We start from the raw sequence: 18,895 nt of genomic DNA, 5'->3' as shown, positions 1-18,895 counted from the left end.
CCCCAGGGCTGATTTCAGCCCGGGAGAGGGGCCATGTGCCCCCTCCTAATATATAAATGGATGGCAAGGCCCCAAGGGCGGTAGTCCCTGGGGCCAAAATCAGACCGGTAGGAGAACAGCGTGCCCTCTCCCAATTCATATTGACATAGCCATGCCCTGGTGGGTGGTGGCGGTCCCCTAGAATGAAACAGCCCAGGGAGGTGGGCCACGCAGCCCCCTTTACAATATTTTGAGTGTCCTGGTGGGTGGCAGTCCCCAGAGCCAAAAGCAGCCTGGGGAGGGGGTGCACATTCACCCCCCTTCCCTGATATTATAAAAGAAAGCCCTGCTTGTTTTTTTTTATTTTTGCAATGGATTTGCAGATCCTCCATGAATTTGCAGCAAATTGTTTTTAAAAAGCCCCTTTGTGGGGTTCCTGAGGGACTCAACCATGAAGTTTAGGGGGTCCGGGTATTCCTACCCTGCACCCTTCTGTTTTTTTTTCTTGTTATGGGGGACTTGGTTGAGTTAGAGTCCCAAGATGGCTGCCAACACTTCCTGGTTGAAGTGTTGGCAGACAGTCAGATCTCACCATGAGATCTGTTGGATCTGCAGATCCTCCGCATCCCTAGATATCTATAAATCACAAAAAGCACTCTTTCTGGAACAAGATCTAGCTTTCTGCCAAATCTGGTGTTATTCCGTTCAGCGGTTCAAAATCCCTATAAATAACTGCATGGGGAAAACATGTTTTGGGACACCCCACCTCCCATTTTTCTCAGGGCATGTTGATGAATTACTCCAAATCTTTCAAGACAGCAGCTAAATTGAGTGGCAAACTAGTTTTGAACATTTCGTGACGATTCATCAAACATCGTCAAAGTTATTAGCAAAATAAAAAACTCTTTGTCTATGGAAACTAGCTCCTAACTATAACTACCTACTGGCAACTGCCAGTAGGTAAAATAAATATAAATATAGAAATATATATATAAATAAATAAATATATATATAAATATATTCACTGAAAAAAACAAAGGTTACAGGGACATTATAGCTAAAAAAAAAAATTTTTTAAAACATAGAAATTCACTTAAAAAAACAAAGTTTGCAGGGAAGTTATAGTTAGGCTCACATTTTAAACAGATAAAACCATAGAAATTCACCAGTTATAGTTAGCGTTACCTCAAGTAACTATAACTCGTGCCCTAAGGTAACTATATCTCGCGCCCCCGCCATGCACAGTTTTTTCATCAAAAATTTTACTGCAAATACTACATTGATATTATCAATGATGTTATGAAAGATGGCATGATTGTTGTAATTTGTGGGGAAATTTGCAGTGCATGGCGAGGGCGCGAACATGAAGATAAAAAGCGACAAAGGCCCATATTTATACTTTTTTGCACCACATTTGCGTCACTTTTTGATGCACAGGCGGCGCAAACTTAGAAAATATAATTGTATTTTGAAAGTTTGTGCCACTTTTGCATCCAAAAGTGACACAAATGCGGCACAAAACAAGTATAAATATGGGTCAAAGTCTTTTGCCAGTTGTACAGCAAAATCTTTAAGGTTATGATTGGCCCAGTGCAATCCTCGCCGAGCCGTAAAATGACAAAAGCATTCCACCACTCCAGGCACAGTATTAGAGCTTTGAACTGGTAAAATACCATCCAAGCCATCCTGGAATGTGCAAAAGCAACCCCTCTGCATTGTTTACTTAAAACGGCAAGGCGAATCCTAAGCTTAAAGATTTTGATGTACGAATGACAAAAGACTTTGTCGCTTTTTAGCTTGGCGTGGATGGCACTGTGCCAATCCTTTGCTAGAAAAACAGACATTGGAGGTGAGAAAATCTGGAGTGTCACTGGTGTTGCAGGGGGCTCCTTACTTGAGCTGCTCTCCACTTACAACTTGGGAACTACCCAGAGTTCTCTCTTGATGTCCCGAGCCGTGGTCAGTGGAGGCTTCATTAACTCTCTGACAGCCTCATGTCCGAAGATGGGCGAAGAGTCTTTGAAACAAGCCCCTTACTACCTTGAAGCTCATGTTAGCTCACTGAAGCACCTGGTGATGGATTCTGCAGTCTCTCAACCACAGTGTGCCTTTTTCAAAAATGTGTATATATGTGTCATTCTTTTTGTATGTCTGAAATCCATACAATATCTTAAAAGCAAATTCAAACACCAATTGCTGTGCGTATAGTTCACTGATTTAAACTTATTTCTGGATGACAACAAATGCAGATGAAACATGTTTTTGTGGCAAACACACATAAACACAGTATTCCAAAGAAAGTATGAGGTACATGGTGGAGGGACATAAGATTGCATTATGTAGCTCTGGATATGTTGAGATTTTGGAAGATGTAGCATGCTCACTCCAATGCAAAGCCAGCTCATCCTGAAAGAACCAACCAAGCATGTTTTGCATTGGGCAATATTCTGATTGCCAGCTGGCCACCATCACAATCAAAACATCGTACATTCGAAGCAGATCTTCTCATAGAACACTTGCATCGGAGAACCATTTTGTGGTTCAACAGATTATTGTCGGTTTGTATCTGGATTAACGTCACATAGCTACAACTACCCAACCACTCTTCCCACAATGCCTAGAGCTTCTTGACTCATGTTGATGTAATGCAGGTCTTTCTCATAATGTCACGTTTCTGGCATGAGGAACTTGTTATATCCCTGCCCTATCATGCAAGATGGTTCCACCTCCAGCATTTGCTACAGTCTGTGGTACCATTTAGAGGTAGGCAAGTCACTAAAGACTCAAACCTGGCTCGAGCCAGGCTTGAACATGATGCCTCGTTCTGGGTCTGTTCGGGATCCCCTTCTTGTTTCAACTAGATTTAACATATAGTAATATGTCTATTTATTTAATAAAGCATATTGATGTATCTCCTGAAATTAAAAAAGACAGAGCATTGACTTTTGGATTAAAACTGGAGAGAGAAAGAGACACCCATCTAATGCCTGAATTTTGCAACGAAGAAACCTGGTCCAAATTCCCTGCTTGACTAAACTGTGTGATCCTAGGCAATTACCTTATACTACTATGCCTCTTTTTCCTTTATCATCAACATTTGAGAAACACTTTGAAATACATCAGTCCTGGATGTAAGCTGTACATATATGGTTTAATAGATGCTAATGTTGCTATAGCCATAGTAGCAACCTAGGCCACATAAAAGATAGACTTGAGAACTGACGTTTCTTGGTTTGGCATTGCCATCAGTACGGTGGTGTTTTTAAGTTAAAGTTTAGAAACTATCACATTTAATAAAAGCCACTCTGTCATCTTGAAATCACAATATAAATATACCAACAGTCATCTTTCTACTTACTTGGGGTATTTTGACATGTTGTGACTGTTTTCTATTTGACATCTGAGTGTTTTTACCCACGGAAGGCATTTCATGTCCTACAAAAAATATATTTGAATTAAAATAACAAACTTTTCCTACTTTAGTCCAAGCAAACCGACAGTATGCCTTTTTATCAAATGATGGTCGTACTAGGGTACTATCCGCCGGGCTCTGGCTGATAGCTAAACCACAGTGGGGACAAATTGTTTGAGCAATGAGGGGGGGAGGAAATCACTGCCTCATTTGCGTAAACTTAGACCAAAAGTTTAAGTTTACACCAAAAGTCTAAGTTTAGACCTAAAGTCTAACTTTACTTACAGTAAAGTTAAACTTTCCGTCTAAAATAGACCAAAAGTCTAAACTTACACCAAGAATCTAACTTTACTATGAGTAAAGTTAGACTTTTGATCTTAGTTTAGACATTTGGTCTAAACTTACACCAAAAGTCTAAACTTAGATCAAAAGTCTAACTTTACTATGAGTAAAGTTAGACTTTAGGTCTAAACTTATACTTTTGGTCTAAGTTTACCTTTGTGAATGGGGCCCATGGTGTCTTTCATCTTAATTTACAAATGAACGACAATGGATTTTTATTAGAGCCTACCTGTCTTTGTATCAAGAAATAAACTTTAGAATTTACAGGGAGTGCAGAATTATTAGGCAAGTTGTATTTTTGAGGATTAATTTTATTATTGAACAACAACCATGTTCTCAATGAACCCAAAAAACTCATTAATATCAAAGCTGAATATTTTTGGAAGTAGTTTTTAGTTTGTTTTTAGTTTTAGCTATGTTAGGGGGATATCTGTGTGTGCAGGTGACTATTACTGTGCATAATTATTAGGCAACTTAACAAAAAAAAATATATACCCATTTCAATTATTTATTATTACCAGTGAAACCAATATAACATCTCAACATTCACAAATATACATTTCTGACATTCAAAAACAAAACAAAAACAAATCAGTGACCAATATAGCCACCTTTCTTTGCAAGGACACTCAAAAGCCTGCCATCCATGCATTCTGTCAGTGTTTTGATCTGTTCACCATCAACATTGCGTGCAGCAGCAACCACAGCCTCCCAGACACTGTTCAGAGAGGTGTACTGTTTTCCCTCCTTGTAAATCTCACATTTGATGATGGACCACAGGTTCTCAATGGGGTTCATATCAGGTGAACAAGGAGGCCATGTCATTAGATTTCCTTCTTTTATACCCTTTCTTGCCAGCCACGCTGTGGAGTACTTGGACGCGTGTGATGGAGCATTGTCCTGCATGAAAATCATGTTTTTCTTGAAGGATGCAGACTTCTTCCTGTACCACTGCTTGAAGAAGGTGTCTTCCAGGAACTGGCAGTAGGACTGGGAGTTGAGCTTGACTCCATCCTCAACCCGAAAAGGCCCCACAAGCTCATCTTTGATGATACCAGCCCAAACCAGTACTCCACCTCCACCTTGCTGGCGTCTGAGTCGGACTGGAGCTCTCTGCCCTTTACCAATCCAGCCACGGGCCCATCCATCTGTCCCATCAAGACTCACTCTCATTTCATCAGTCCATAAAACCTTAGAAAAATCAGTCTTGAGATATTTCTTGGCCCAGTCTTGACGTTTCAGCTTGTGTGTCTTGTTCAGTGGTGGTCGTCTTTCAGCCTTTCTTTCCTTGGCCATGTCTCTGAGTATTGCACACCTTGTGCTTTTGGGCACTCCAGTGATGTTGCAGCTCTGAAATATGGCCAAACTGGTGGCAAGTGGCATCGTGGCAGCTGCACGCTTGACTTTTCTCAGTTCATGGGCAGTTATTTTGCGCCTTGGTTTTTCCACACGCTTCTTGCGACCCTGTTGACTATTTTGAATGAAACGCTTGATTGTTCGATGATCACGCTTCAGAAGCTTTGCAATTTTAAGAGTGCTGCATCCCTCTGCAAGATATCTCACTATTTTTGACTTTTCTGAGCCTGTCAAGTCCTTCTTTTGACCCATTTTGCCAAAGGAAAGGAAGTTGCCTAATAATTATGCACACCTGATATAGGGTGTTGATGTCATTAGACCACACCCCTTCTCATTACAGAGATGCACATCACCTAATATGCTTAATTGGTAGTAGGCTTTCGAGCCTATACAGCTTGGAGTAAGACAGCATGCATAAAGAGGATGATGTGGTCAAAATACTCATTTGCCTAATAATTCTGCACTCCCTGTATAATGCTGTAAATAAATCCTGTATTCTTATAAACCATGAAATTACAAAATATTAAAATGACAATAAGTGTGTTTACTATTTTATAAAATTTGGCTTTTGTTGACAACCTTTGCAGTGCTCATCTACCTCTGAATATATAGGAGGAAACTGACCATTCTTTCTAAAGACACAACATGACAAGATCCATCAATGCTATACTCCCTGAACCAGACAATGCTAATGTTTAAGACACTAACTACAAATTATTTTAATATTTTTTGCATAATATATCGTAATAGTACTGGTGTATAATGGATAAAAATGATAATGTACCAATACGCTATATACGCTATACCTTTTATGGTTATCAAGTAGTAACAACATATCAAATCAAATCAAATCATTAACATTTATAAAGCGCGCTACTCACCCGTGCGGGTCTCAAGGCGCTAGGGGGGAAAAAAAGGGGGGGTTATCGCTGCTCGAACAGCCAAGTCTTTAGGAGTCTCCGGAAAGCGGAGTGGTCCTGGGTGGTCCTGAGGCTGGTGGGGAGGGAGTTCCAGGTCTTGGCCGCCAGGAAGGAGAAAGATCTCCCACCCGCCGTGGAGCGGCGGGTGCGAGGGACGGCAGCAAGTGCGAGGCCAGCGGAGCGGAGGGGGCGGGTGGGGACGTAGAAGCTGAGGCGTCTGTTGAGGTATTCCGGTCCCTTGTTGTGGAGGGCTTTGTGTGCGTGGGTGAGAAGACGGAAGGTGATCCTTTTGCTGACTGGGAGCCAATGCAGGTGTCTCAGGTGTGCGGAGATGTGGCTGTTGCGGGGTACGTCGAGGATGAGGCGGGCCGAGGCGTTTTGGATGCGTTGCAGGCGGTTTTGGAGTTTGGCGGTGGTCCCGGCGTAGAGGGTGTTGCCGTAGTCCAGGCGACTCGTGACAAGGGCGTGGGTCACGGTTTTTCTGGTGTCGGCGGGGATCCAGCGGAAGATCTTGCGGAGCATGCGGAGAGTGAGGAAGCAGGCGGAGGACACGGCGTTGACTTGCTTGGTCATGGTGAGAAGAGGGTCCAAGATGAAGCCGAGGTTGCGGGCGTGGTCTGCGGGGGTCGGTGCGGTGCCGAGGGCCGTGGGCCACCAGGAGTCGTCCCAGGCGGACGGGGTGTTGCCGAGGATGAGGACTTCCGTTTTTTCAGAGTTCAGCTTTAGGCGGCTGAGCCTCATCCAATCTGCGACGTCCTTCATACCCTCTTGTAGGTTGGTCTTGGCGCTGGCGGGGTCCTTGGTGAGGGAGAGTACAAGTTGGGTGTCGTCGGCGTAGGAGGTGATGATGATGTCGTGCTTGCGTACGATGTCGGCGAGGGGGCTCATGTAGACATTGAAGAGGGTCGGGCTGAGCGATGAGCCTTGAGGTACGCCGCAGATGATCTTGGTGGGTTCTGAGCGAAATGGAGGGAGGTAAACTCTTTGGGAGCGGTTAGCGAGGAAGGAGGCGATCCAGTCCAGGGCCTGGCCTTGGATCCCGGTGGAGCGTAGGCGGGTGATTAGGGTGCGGTGACAGACGGTGTCAAAGGCAGCCGAGAGGTCGAGGAGAATGAGGGCGACTGTTTCACCGTTGTCCATCAGGGTTCTGATGTCGTCTGTGACTGAGATGAGGGCGGTTTCCGTGCTGTGGTTGGTTCGGAATCCGGTTTGTGAAGGGTCGAGCAGGTTGTTGTCTTCCAGGAAGGTGGTCAGCTGTTTGTTGACGGTCTTTTCTATTACCTTGGCTGGGAAAGGTAGAAGAGAGATGGGGCGGAAGTTTTTCAGGTCGCTTGGGTCAGCCGTAGGTTTTTTTAGTAGGGCGTTGACTTCAGCGTGCTTCCAGCATTCGGGGAAGGTAGCAGAAGAAAAAGAAGAGTTGATGACGGTCTGGAGGTGCGGGGCGATGATGTCGTCGGCTTTGTTAAAGATGAAGTGCGGGCAGGGGTCCGAAGGGGCGCCGGAGTGGATAGAGTTCATGATGGATTTGGTTTCTTCCGTGTTGATGTGGGTCCAGTTGTTGAGGGTGATGTCCGGGGAAGCGGGTTCAGTGGTGTATGGTTGGGTCTGGTGTCCGAAGCTGTCGTGGAGGTCGCTGATCTTGCGATGGAAGAAAGTGGCGAGGGATTCGCACAAATCCTGTGAGGGCGTGACGGCGTTGGCGCTGGCGCTGGGGTTGGAGAACTCTTTGACGATGCTGAAGAGTTCTCTGCTGTTGTGGCTGTTTTTGTCTAGTCTGTCGGTGAAAAAGTTCCTTTTGGCAGTGCGGATCAGGTGGTGGTGTTCGCGTGTAGCGTTCTTGAGGGCGGTCATGTTGTCCGCGGTGTGGTCCTTGCGCCAGGCCTTCTCAAGGGCACGACAAGTTTTCTTTGATTCTTTGAGGGTGTCAGAGAACCAGAGAGGTTTTTTGGTGTTGGTCTGTCGATGCGTGCGTTTGAGGGGAGCAAGGTTGTCAGCGCAGTTGGAGATCCAGTTTGTGAGGTTGAGAGCTGCGTCGTTGGGGTCGGTGGTGAGGGTGGGTTGGTTGGCGGCGAGAGCGGAGAAGAGTTGCTCTTCAGGGATCTTGTTCCACTGTCGACGAGGGGTGGGTTGAGTGCGGAGGTGGGAGGTCTCGCGTCGGAATGTGAAGTGGACGCAGCTGTGGTCGGTCCAGTGTAGGGCAGAGGTGTGGCTGAAGAAGACGTGTTTGCTGGCGGAGAAGATAGGGTCGAGCGTGTGTCCGGCGATGTGGGTGGCGGTGTTCACCAGTTGTTTGAGGCCGAGGTTGGCGAGGTTGTCGAGCAGGGTGGTGGTGTTGGGGTCGTTGTTTTGTTCCAGATGGAAGTTGAGGTCGCCTAGGAGGATGTAGTCCGGTGAGGCGAGGGCGTGCGGGGAGATGAAGTCGGCGATGGCGTCGCTGAAAGAGGCGCGAGGTCCGGGAGGACGGTAGACGAGGGATCCTCTGAGGGTGGTCCTTGGGTCGGTGCGAATCTGAAAATGCAGGTGTTCAGCGGCGAGGGGGGGGTCTTCGGTGGAGGTGGTGACGCTGATGGAGTCTTTGAAGATGATGGCGACACCTCCTCCTACTTGGTTGGTGCGGTCTTTTCTGGAGATCTTGTAGCCTTCGGGGATGACATACCTCTTTACTAGAGCCCAGTACTGTAATTATCACACAGCAATCTAACCAAATAGTGTGGTAAGAATTTTCATAGATCAGCATGGCAACCTGAATACAAACAACTTTCATTAATAACAACTGTCTCAATGATACTAAGCCATTACCCTGTCTGCATTAGTATGAAAGACCTGTTTAAATCACATGACTCTAAACTAGAGCAAAATGAATGATCATATCTCCGTATGTGACCAACAATTAATACTGGGTACTTACGAGCATCATACTACTCATACTGAACTTCACTTTAGCACCTCATCAGGGCCAGTAAGAGCTATCTGTATGCCAGGACAGTAAAATACTGGCAGACATAGGTGGTCCAGATGTGCATATACTTAACTAGCCATACAAGTATGAGTCTCTATGTATAAAACTGTACACTTGCGCAAGCCTGACAGATCACTCGGTTATATCTCAGACATGTTGCTGATACGGAACTGAACTCAGTATGAGTCAGGTCACTTTTGTCCCGGAAGTAGGAGAAAAAAAGGCCTAAATCTTGTATAATGTAATGTATGGTGTTTAGAGATGTGTCACCGTGGTTCTGATCAACATCCTTCAGAGTTTAGAGCCTATGAACACTTGCCGTTTTTTAGATATCTACATTTATGAAACAAATCTCAATGACAAACATGACAGAATATCATATAAATGTAATTTGTGATGCATAAAAAGCACACAGGGGGCGTGGCCAAGATGGAGGAGTGTTAAAACGTGGGTCTCTGCTCTCCGCTTATCTTGCACAGTGGTCAGAACGTATCCTGGCACCCCGAGCGCACAAGACACTGGAGGAGGTCACCCTCAATGGCTCTGACATGAAGAAGTCAGAAAATAAGTTGTGACAACATGAGGGAGCTGCTGTGATTTTGCAAAGGTATGCAGCCCGACCTAAGATAGAGACCTCAAGGGGAGAGTGGAGGTCGATGAGGCAGACCAGCAGCAACGTGGAGGTACTGGTGCGTCCACCACAAAAACCCCAAGCAGATCTAGAAGGTAAGCGGACACCCGAAAGAGGGGCAGTGGAGTCCTGTGTTAGGATGCAGCTCCTCTGGATGGCTCACTAACAGTACAACTGTAATGAAGACTGAGGTGAGCTGGTGCTGAATACACCATCTATCTACTGATAGAGAGGAGACACCGCCCCTCTCTATCAGAATCCAAAGATAACTGTGAAGAAGAAATGGTGTCTGTCAAGGGTGAACTACTAGCACTTCGAGAGCAAAATATCCTCTTACAGGAAAAACTTGAAAACTTCAAGAACAGATCATAAAGGAATATCCTGCAAATTCAGGCAATCCTAAGCAGCGCAGAGATTGCAGACATTGAAAGCTTCATCCTTAGACTATTGTGCTCCCTACTTCCTAGCTGAAGTCCAGGTCCAGGTCACTTTAGAAAAACTAAGCAATGTATCTCAAGGGAATCGCTTCCCAGACATCATCACACAAGCTCATCACTTTCTGGTGAGAAAAACAGATTATTGCTATGGGAAGCACTGAAGAAAATTGTTTACTTGAAGGCCATAACTTCTACATCTACCAAGATCCGGCAGCGGTAACACTACTCAAGACAAGAGACTTTTGACCTGAAGAGAAATTTCTGCAAAAACACCAGATAAAATGTATTCTTTGAATAGGAAGGTCAGTGCATACAGATTAAAACACTGGCAGAGACACAGAAAATCCTGGGCCTTTTCTCTGATGACACCACTGCACCCACTGGCTCTTTAGACCGACTGGGAAGAGACTCCCTCAAGCAGAAAAGCGTGTATTGGAAGATGGTGCAGAGCAGATGCAATATTTGTCACACCCCAAAAGCATTAAAGAAGAAAGAGATCTGGAACCTCCAGTGGATTGCAGAAGCAGAAACTTAAATGGATCTATATGCTCACAACCAGGCAGAGGGTTAGCCACACAATGTACTGACCAGGCAGAACACGTGAAAGTAGCAGTGGGTCAGGGAGGGCAGGTCACAAAGTGGCCCACTGGGGTCAAGAGATAGGCAAATCACTGGATTAGACAGCCTAATAGGGATGAGCATTGGTTTAGGAGGGCTCTAAATCATCCAGAAAAGGGGATTCATCTTGTTGACCCAAACCTGGGTTATAACTGTGTCACTTACACAATGCTTCCAAAACTTCCAAAGTTATATATGTTACTGAGTTAATTTACTGAGGTGGGAGGGCATCACACATTGATCTGGCAGAACTAGACAATTGTTTATGGATTATACTACATAAGATTACATGAGTGTCAGAGTGAGCTGCCTCCTGGATTATGGGTAAGTGAATAACACTGATGTCTTTCAATGTTAGGGGCTTCAACAGCCCAGCAGACACTTGGAAACTCACACAAGGGCTTCCATTTTATCCAAGAGGCATACCTCCTCAACAAGGGCACTTGGCGGACGTGATCACGTGTCTTTCCCCAACAATATTATTCCTTCACAAATAATAAAACTAAGGGAGTGGGTACACATATGCTTCTCGGTTAACAATAACCTAAAAAATGAGGGAGGGTATTGTTGATAAAGGGCACTGTGAGGGTTCTAAATATCTTATTGCCATTAATTTATGGTCCAAACAGTGGTCAAGGAGAGTTTTTAGCCACACGCAACATAGACTAAGAGAGTTGGCCAAGGGCTCCCTCCTAATGGCAGGTGACTGGAACATGATCCTGGATTGTATGCAGGATCGTTCAAATAACACAGAGGGAGGCAGTGTTGCTCTATTGGCTGGACAGTACTCCTGGCTGAATGAACAGGGTCTGGTGGATTTCTGATGCCACCTACACGAAGAAGAAAGGGACTGATCACAATACTCAGTATCCCTGAGGTCCTACACCAAAATATGCTTGGTGTCATCTCCTATCAAACATGGTTCATGGGGCTGGAATAGGGGTGATGTCACTCTCTGACTATTCCCTGTTCACACTTGAATTTTCAGGGGCTGGGGCTGGGCCTGAACACGGTAGAATGCCAATATAGCAGTTTAACAAATATCTAACCAGGGATAGAGTGGCTAGAGAAGCTTTGCGATCCAAGCTCAAAGAATTTATATTCCACAATGACACAGGAAAATGCACACAGTGATATTATGGGCCTCACTGAAAGTCGGCCTATTGAAAAGCATTAAGCAAGCCCGAATTTGCACTATGGACGTACAAGACCATGCTCTACGAATGTTCGAAGAGGTCCATAAGTAAAACCCTCTCTCACAAAAGACATGGCATCATATAATATTTGTAAGGAGCTTGAGGAAATGGGGTCTCTAGTTGGCAGAGGTATACACACTTGTTCAAGCAGGGACCACAATCCTTGTTAGAGTATGTCACAACACAATCCAAATTATCCTGTGCCCACCCTCTGGTAGCTTGGCATTGAGCAGTCAGGCTTAACTTAGAAGGCAATGTGTAAAGTATTTGTGCAATAAATCATACAGTAACACAGTGAAAACACCACAAAAATACACCATACAGGTTTAGAAAAATAGATAATATTTATCTGACTAAAATAAGGTCAAAACAACAAAGCTCCAGTAAGCACAAGTTGAAATATCACTTTAAAAATGTTTAAAAGAAATAAACAGTTGTCCCTTTGTTACACATAGTACCTGAGATGAGTAAAAAAATAATGATGCACGGAGATTGCAGAGGAGATGCGTGGAAAAATAAGGTATTGCGTCAGATTTTCCGATGCGGCACAGACGATATGTTGTTTCTTTCTATGCTGCAAAGGGTTTGCATAATTTTTCGGCATACAGTCTTGGTTCCTCACTGCAATGCGGGGATATTTTGACACCCAGGGATGATGTGTTGAAAATCCTTGATGCCCTGGAAGAAGGAGCAGGCACTGTGTCAATCCGGTAGGCGATGAGTTGAATTTTCCACTGCGCGGTAGGCACTGTGCCGAATTTCCAGTCGGGAAGTCGGTGCTGCGTCGTTCCGGTTTACGATTTCTCAGCCGCAATACAGGCTTTCCATCGATTTCTGCAGGCTTTGTGTTGATTTTCGACACAGAACGAGTTTCTTGAATAGGTGAAGTCTTTGTTGACCCTGAGACTTCAGAAACAGGAGGCAAACTCAATCAAAGCCCTTTGAGAGCACTTTTGGGGAAGGCAGAGTCCTTCAGCAAAGTCAGAGACCAGCAGGGCAAGAGCAGGGCAGCAGTCCTTTCCAGCAAAGCAGTCCAGATGAGTCCTTTGGGCAGCCAGGCAGCCCCTCTGAGTCAGGGTCCGGAAGTGTCTGAGTTTGGTGGGGTCAGAGACCCAGTTTACATACCCAAAAATGCCTTTAAAGTGGCGGGGACTTCAAAGTGTGGTTTTGAAGTACACAAGTTCCCCCTTCAGCCCAGTCATGTCTGCCAGGTTCCCTGTGGGGGGTTATCAGTCCTTTGTGTGAGGGCAGGCCACTGGCCGTGTCGGGGCCACCACTCTTCCAGCCCAGGAAGACTTATTCAATATGCAGATGAATGCAGATGTGGCTGAGGCCCTCATTATGACTTCGGTGGTCTTTTCACAAGACCGCCAAAGCCACGGGCGCCAGAAGACCACCAGTGCTGATGGTCTTCTGACCACCATATTATGAGTACTGAAGGATTTCTGCCACAATTTGGGCAGAAATCAACAAATTGGGTGGAAATCATCCAATAGTCGTGCTGGCGGTCGGAGGCGCAGGGGTGGTTCCACCACCAGCCCCGCCACGCCAAAAGGATTCCGTCAGCCATATTATGACCTGTAATACAGCCTGGCGGTGTCCTGATGGTGGGGAGCTGCGGCGGTGGAATCTCCTGTTACGTTCCCTGCTGGATGACCTCGCCGGACAAGGTAAGTCGATCGTCTGACAGGGGAGGGTCATGGGACGGTGGGGGGTGTTGTGTGTGTGTGTGTGAGTGGGTGTTGTCTGCGTGTGTGAATGTAAGTGTGTATGCGTGTGTGTATGCATGTATGTATAGGTGTTTGAATGCATTTGTGATTGCATGTGTGTATGGGTGTATGAATGCGTGTATGTTTGTTGAAGTGAGTGCGTGTTGGAATGTTTGTGTGATTGCGTGTATGGATGCGTGCGAGTGAATGCGTGTATGGATGCCTGTGAGTAAATGCGTGTATGGATGCATGTGAGTGAATGTATGTATGTAAGTGTTGGTGAATGAGTTTATGTGGGGTGCGTGTGGGTGTGCATATGTGTGTGTCTGTGTATGCGGGGAGGGGGTGGGGGTGCTGTTCTGGAAGGGGGTGGATGGTTCTGGTATGCAGGGAGTGATGGGGGGTATTGGGATTCCAGGGGGGTGTTTGGGAGTCATCTGCCAGTACAGGAAAGAAATTTCCTGTCACCGGTAGCCTTTCCACCAGGGTTTTCGTGGCAGTGCTACTGCCGCGGAAACCTTGTGGCGAGCCGACTCTTGATACCACCGGCAGTCTTCATTGGACCGCCGGGTCAGAGATGCTAATCTCTGGCCCAGCTGTCCAACCGCCCTGGCGGTGCAGGCGGAGATGTGGCGGTCTTCACCGCCGGCCCTGGGAGTGGGACCGCCACCGTGGCCCTGGTAGTCCTCGGATTCCCAGGGTCATATTGAGGGCCTAAGTATTCTGTGTTTGTGGTTGTCTGGGTGAAATGCACAACAGAGCTGTCAACCAGCACAGACAACTAGTGGATTGGAGACAGGCTGTAAGGCATAGATGGTTTTAAGTGCACAGAAATGCTCACTTTCTAAAAGTAGCATTTCTAAAACAGTAATATAAAATCCAACCTCACCAATAAGCAGGATTTTCTATTAACACTCTGGCCATACTAAATATGACCTGGTTACCCCTTTCAGATCAGAATCTACCACTCAAAAGGTATATGAGGGCAGTCTTAATGATAGCCTATGAAAGGAGGTAGTGGAAAACTAATTTAGGGGATTTTCACTACCAGGACATATAAAACACATATGTATATGTCCTGCCTTTTACCTACATAGCACCCTGCCCTAGGTGTTACCTAGGACCTTCCTTATGGGTGACTTATATGTAGAAAAAGGGGATTTTAAGGTTTGGCAAGTACTTTTAAACGCCAAGTCTAACTGGAAATGAAACTGCACACACAGGCCTTGCAATGGCAGGCCTGAGATATGGTTAAGGGGCTACTTATGTGGGTGGCACAATCGGTGCTGCAGGCCCACTAGTAGCATTTAATTTACAGGCCCTGGGCACAGGTAGTGCACTTTACTAGGGACTTATAAGTAAATCAAATATGCCAGCTGGGGATAAACCAGTGTTACCATGTTTAAGGGAGAGGGCATATGCACTTTAGCACTGGTTAGCAGTGATAAAGTACGTAGAGTCCTAAAACCAGCAAAAACAATGTCAGAAAAGTGGAGGGAGGCAGCCAAACGTTGGTGGATGAACACTCTAAGGCTGTCAGGTCTAACAGGAGCCAACTTAGACTCTTAAATTTAAACAAAGTTAATGCATATATTATGAAGGGGTAGTAAGGCAGGGAGACTTCTAGCAGCCAAACTGAAAAGGGAAAACATTTAGTCCCACATTCTGCCTTTGGCAGGCACTCTTAAAAGGGACGAACACAATAGAGGAGAGGAAGTTGCACAATTCTATCAGGTGCTTTATTCAGCTAGCCCACCTGGTCACATATCCTTAGATGATTTCTACTGGGCTCCATTCTTAGCAAATTAATTCCAGACTATGTGGCCTAGCTGGAAGCCCTCAATAATGGCAAAGGAAATTATCACAGCCTCTATTTTCTCCAAGGACCTTGGACCTGATGCTTCACCCTGGCCTTCTACAGAAGTTTCTGGTCAACTTTGCTAACACTAATGACAAAGGTCTTTAACAATATAGTCTCTGGAGGGGCTATTATGCCTTCCATGACCAAGGTGAGAGTGTCAATCCTTCTTAAAAAGGGAAAGCAGCCAGATCAATGCAGCAAATACAGGCCGTTTTCCTTACTGAATGCCAATTTAAAAATGTATGCAAAAATAATAGCTGAGTGGCTGCACCACTTAATGGTGGACCAGATTCACCCCGGTCAAGTAGGATTTATTCTTAAGAGAAGGGTGGTAACTAATACAGAAAAAGTCCTACATTTTATTGATATAACTAATAAGTGTAAGGATGTCATGCTCTTACTGCCCCCATTACCGAGAATGTGTTTGATAAAGTGGAATGGTCTTTTGTGAAGGAAGTACTGAGGGACAAAGGAATGCGGGACCACTTTGTTAAAATGGCACTAGCAGGATACATTAAGCCCACTGAGAAATTTCGTGTCAACAGGATTGGTTCATGTTCTATGAAGACAGAATGGGGAAATGACTGGGATGTTCACTGTTATCCCTGGTCTTCAGCCTTCATAGGGCAGGCCAGGGGATTTGCTAATAATGAGGGGATCAAAATGGGCAAAGATAAGTTGAAACTCTCTCTCTCTCTCTTTGCTGACAAAATTATGATTTTGCTGGCCATCTTGAAAGTTTCACTTGACCCCTTACTGGAGGAACTATAAGCCTTCTGTGAGGTGTGGGAATTCAAACTAAACATGTCCAAATATGAGGTGATAGGCTTAAACATATACACTAATTATCTGCCATGGCTGCAAAAACTTTCACCCTTTCAGACTGCTAGCATCACCATTAAATATCTTCAGAACTTCGAATAAACCTAGGATCTATCCTATGTGCAGTACATGATGCTAACTTCCAGCCACTGGTAAGGGAAATTAAGAGGGATCTATAAAGCTAGCACAGCAGCTCGCTCTTATGGTGAGGGCGTATAGCTACCATCAAGATGAACATGCTGCTGAGGGTGCTGTTTGCATTGTAGGCCATCTCCTTGAAGGTCGACCCTGAAATCTTCTCACAGCTATAACTGCCTGGAGTTTATAGACAGAGGCAAAAACAGCTACAACTGCCTGGAATTTATAGACAGAGGCCAAAAGTCCAGAATGGGCGTGAGATACACATATAGGCTGTTGACAGTCATGTCAGGGGCCCTCATGCCGTGGCAGCAATTGAACTGTTAAATACAGCAATAATAAGGTTTTACTGGGCCCTTTATGCATCTGGGCTTCAGTGCACCTGCTGCAGATACGGAAGCTACGCCCCTGTCTGACGGGGGAGAGGTGTTGGAGGGTTTAGTGGTGATCCCGAATTTTTAGGCCTACTACCAAGTGAATTATTGGAGCTTATTAGAGTGGTCCAGGTTACAATTAGAATACCAGTGGTGATTTATAGATCAACATTCAGCAGGAGCCTTCCTTTGAGAAAGTCTGTGGAAACAAACAAGATATAGAGCTGATAACTGTTTCCCCTATAACTAAAGCAACAATACAGATATGGCACAGTGTTAGAGAAAAGCTTTGACTCATGAAATACCTAGCCTTCTTTACACCCCTGTTCTGGAAACTGTATTTTACCCTGTGACAGACAGGCAGGCTTTTACGCAATGGAAAGAAGCGAGGTGCATCAAAATAGGTGCTAGTTTCACTATAATGAAGTAAAATCCTTTAAACAAATAAAAAGAGATTATACCCTGGGGGAAAACTATACTATAGGTATATATAGAACACTATAGATACAGTCAGATTAGATATCTTACAAAAAGAGATTAAAGAGGCAGCTATAGACCCACATGCATAATGTGAAAAAACATGTATGGAAGTAACTGAGGAAACCCATGAAGCCCTATAAACACTGACATGGCCCAGTCACTGACAGCTCTACAGAGAGGATGATTTAAATATGGCTGTAAAGAGTGATAGGTGAAAATTGTTCCCCCAGTTACTAGTTAGTGTTTTATTGTTTTTTCCTTTGTCATTTTTGTCAAAATACAGTAAAATGACTTGAAACAAAAAAAGCACACAGGATAAACTTAAACTGAGGGTGTGGAATTTGCGGCATCGTAAGAATGGTCTTTGTGGGTTTGTGTGCAGGTGTAAAAGTCAACAGATGCCTTTAAGCCACTTGACGCAGATGTTAACTTGACTGCTTCATTAAACATTTCATATGAGTTGATGGTCTCTTTTTACATGAATGGGAGCCAAGTCAAAGCATTTGGTGTTGGAAAAGGGAAGGCTTTCTATGAACAAAAGAATGAATGACTAAATGTAACTTATAAAGCACATGGTGACCTTAGAAGGTGTTCCAGTGCTGGGACAGGACCACTGCAAGCTGAGTACAACAAAAGGAAGAGAGGAGCCAAAATAGATAATGAGCAACTTGAAGAGCTGTGGTTTCAAGTGCTCACAAGATGTCAAGTGATTAGAAAAGGGACAAAGAGAAAAACAAATAACGTCCATAGTTTAGTAGTCAATGGGAAAAGTATCTTACACCTTTGCGAACATATTTGATAGGTGGAATGACCATAAAAGCAGAGGTTGACTTCAAAGAATGAGTAAGGTTTTAAGGCTCTGAAAGGGGAAAAATAGAGGACCTTATCATGAAGGGATCTTGTGACATATTTGTGTATGAATTACAATGCAAACAGGTATCTTGAAATGTGTTCCAAAACCCCATGAGAAGGTAAGCAATGTTATTTTGGATGACCGGAAGATTATGCAAGATCATTTTTGTGTGAATGTTTCCCTGAGGAAATAGAAGAAATGGTGTTTGTACAAAATATCAAATGCTTAATATCAGTATACCAGAGTATCATCGCAAGAATACCTTGATGTGGAAAATGTTATCAACAGGAATATCACAGATAAGAATATAATTTTTTAGTGTTGTTTTTAATATTGTTGTTAAAAATCTCTGAAAGTAATATCATTTATTTCAATATTTTGGTGATATTGTTAGTGTTAGTTTTAGTATAATTGTTCATGTGTTGAATTCTTTTATGTTTTTAGTTTAGATTTTTTTTATCAAAGAGTTTCATTAAATGTTTAAGGTTTGAGTTTTTTGTATATTGCTAAAACTGTTTATGGAAATCTAGAATGTGTTTTCTTTTTGTGGGTTTGTAGGGGAAAGGGTGGAGAGATTTTTGTAATCCTTTCGTTATTAAATGTTAAATTGACCATTTTTAATTATATTTATAATTTATTGAAAATGTTATTAACTACATATTTTGAAATATTAATAAAATGTTTTAAAACAACTATTATTTTTTAAATGATTAAAGACTTGTTTAAGAAAAATAACCTTAAAATATATATTGTTTTATAAATGTAATTTTAATTTCTATTTAATTATAGATAGCTTTTTTTATATGTA

At 44.0% G+C, this 18,895-nt stretch overlaps 1 protein-coding gene across 1 annotated transcript in view; it reads right to left on the bottom strand.

Annotated features, from left to right (window-relative positions):
• LOC138255170 (uncharacterized) overlaps nt 1-18,895 on the bottom strand; it is a 169,604-nt gene that overhangs the window by 126,322 nt on the left and 24,387 nt on the right. The window contains exon 3 of the mRNA XM_069205829.1: nt 3,338-3,414. Within this exon, the coding sequence (XP_069061930.1) occupies nt 3,338-3,414 (77 nt within the window). The remainder of the gene's footprint in view (nt 1-3,337; nt 3,415-18,895) is intronic.

This window comes from Pleurodeles waltl, chromosome 1_2, assembly GCF_031143425.1.
Source record: "Pleurodeles waltl isolate 20211129_DDA chromosome 1_2, aPleWal1.hap1.20221129, whole genome shotgun sequence".
Lineage (NCBI taxonomy): Eukaryota > Metazoa > Chordata > Amphibia > Caudata > Salamandridae > Pleurodeles > Pleurodeles waltl.
Note: the sequence above shows the minus strand (reverse complement) of the source record. Positions and strands in the feature narration are given on the sequence as shown.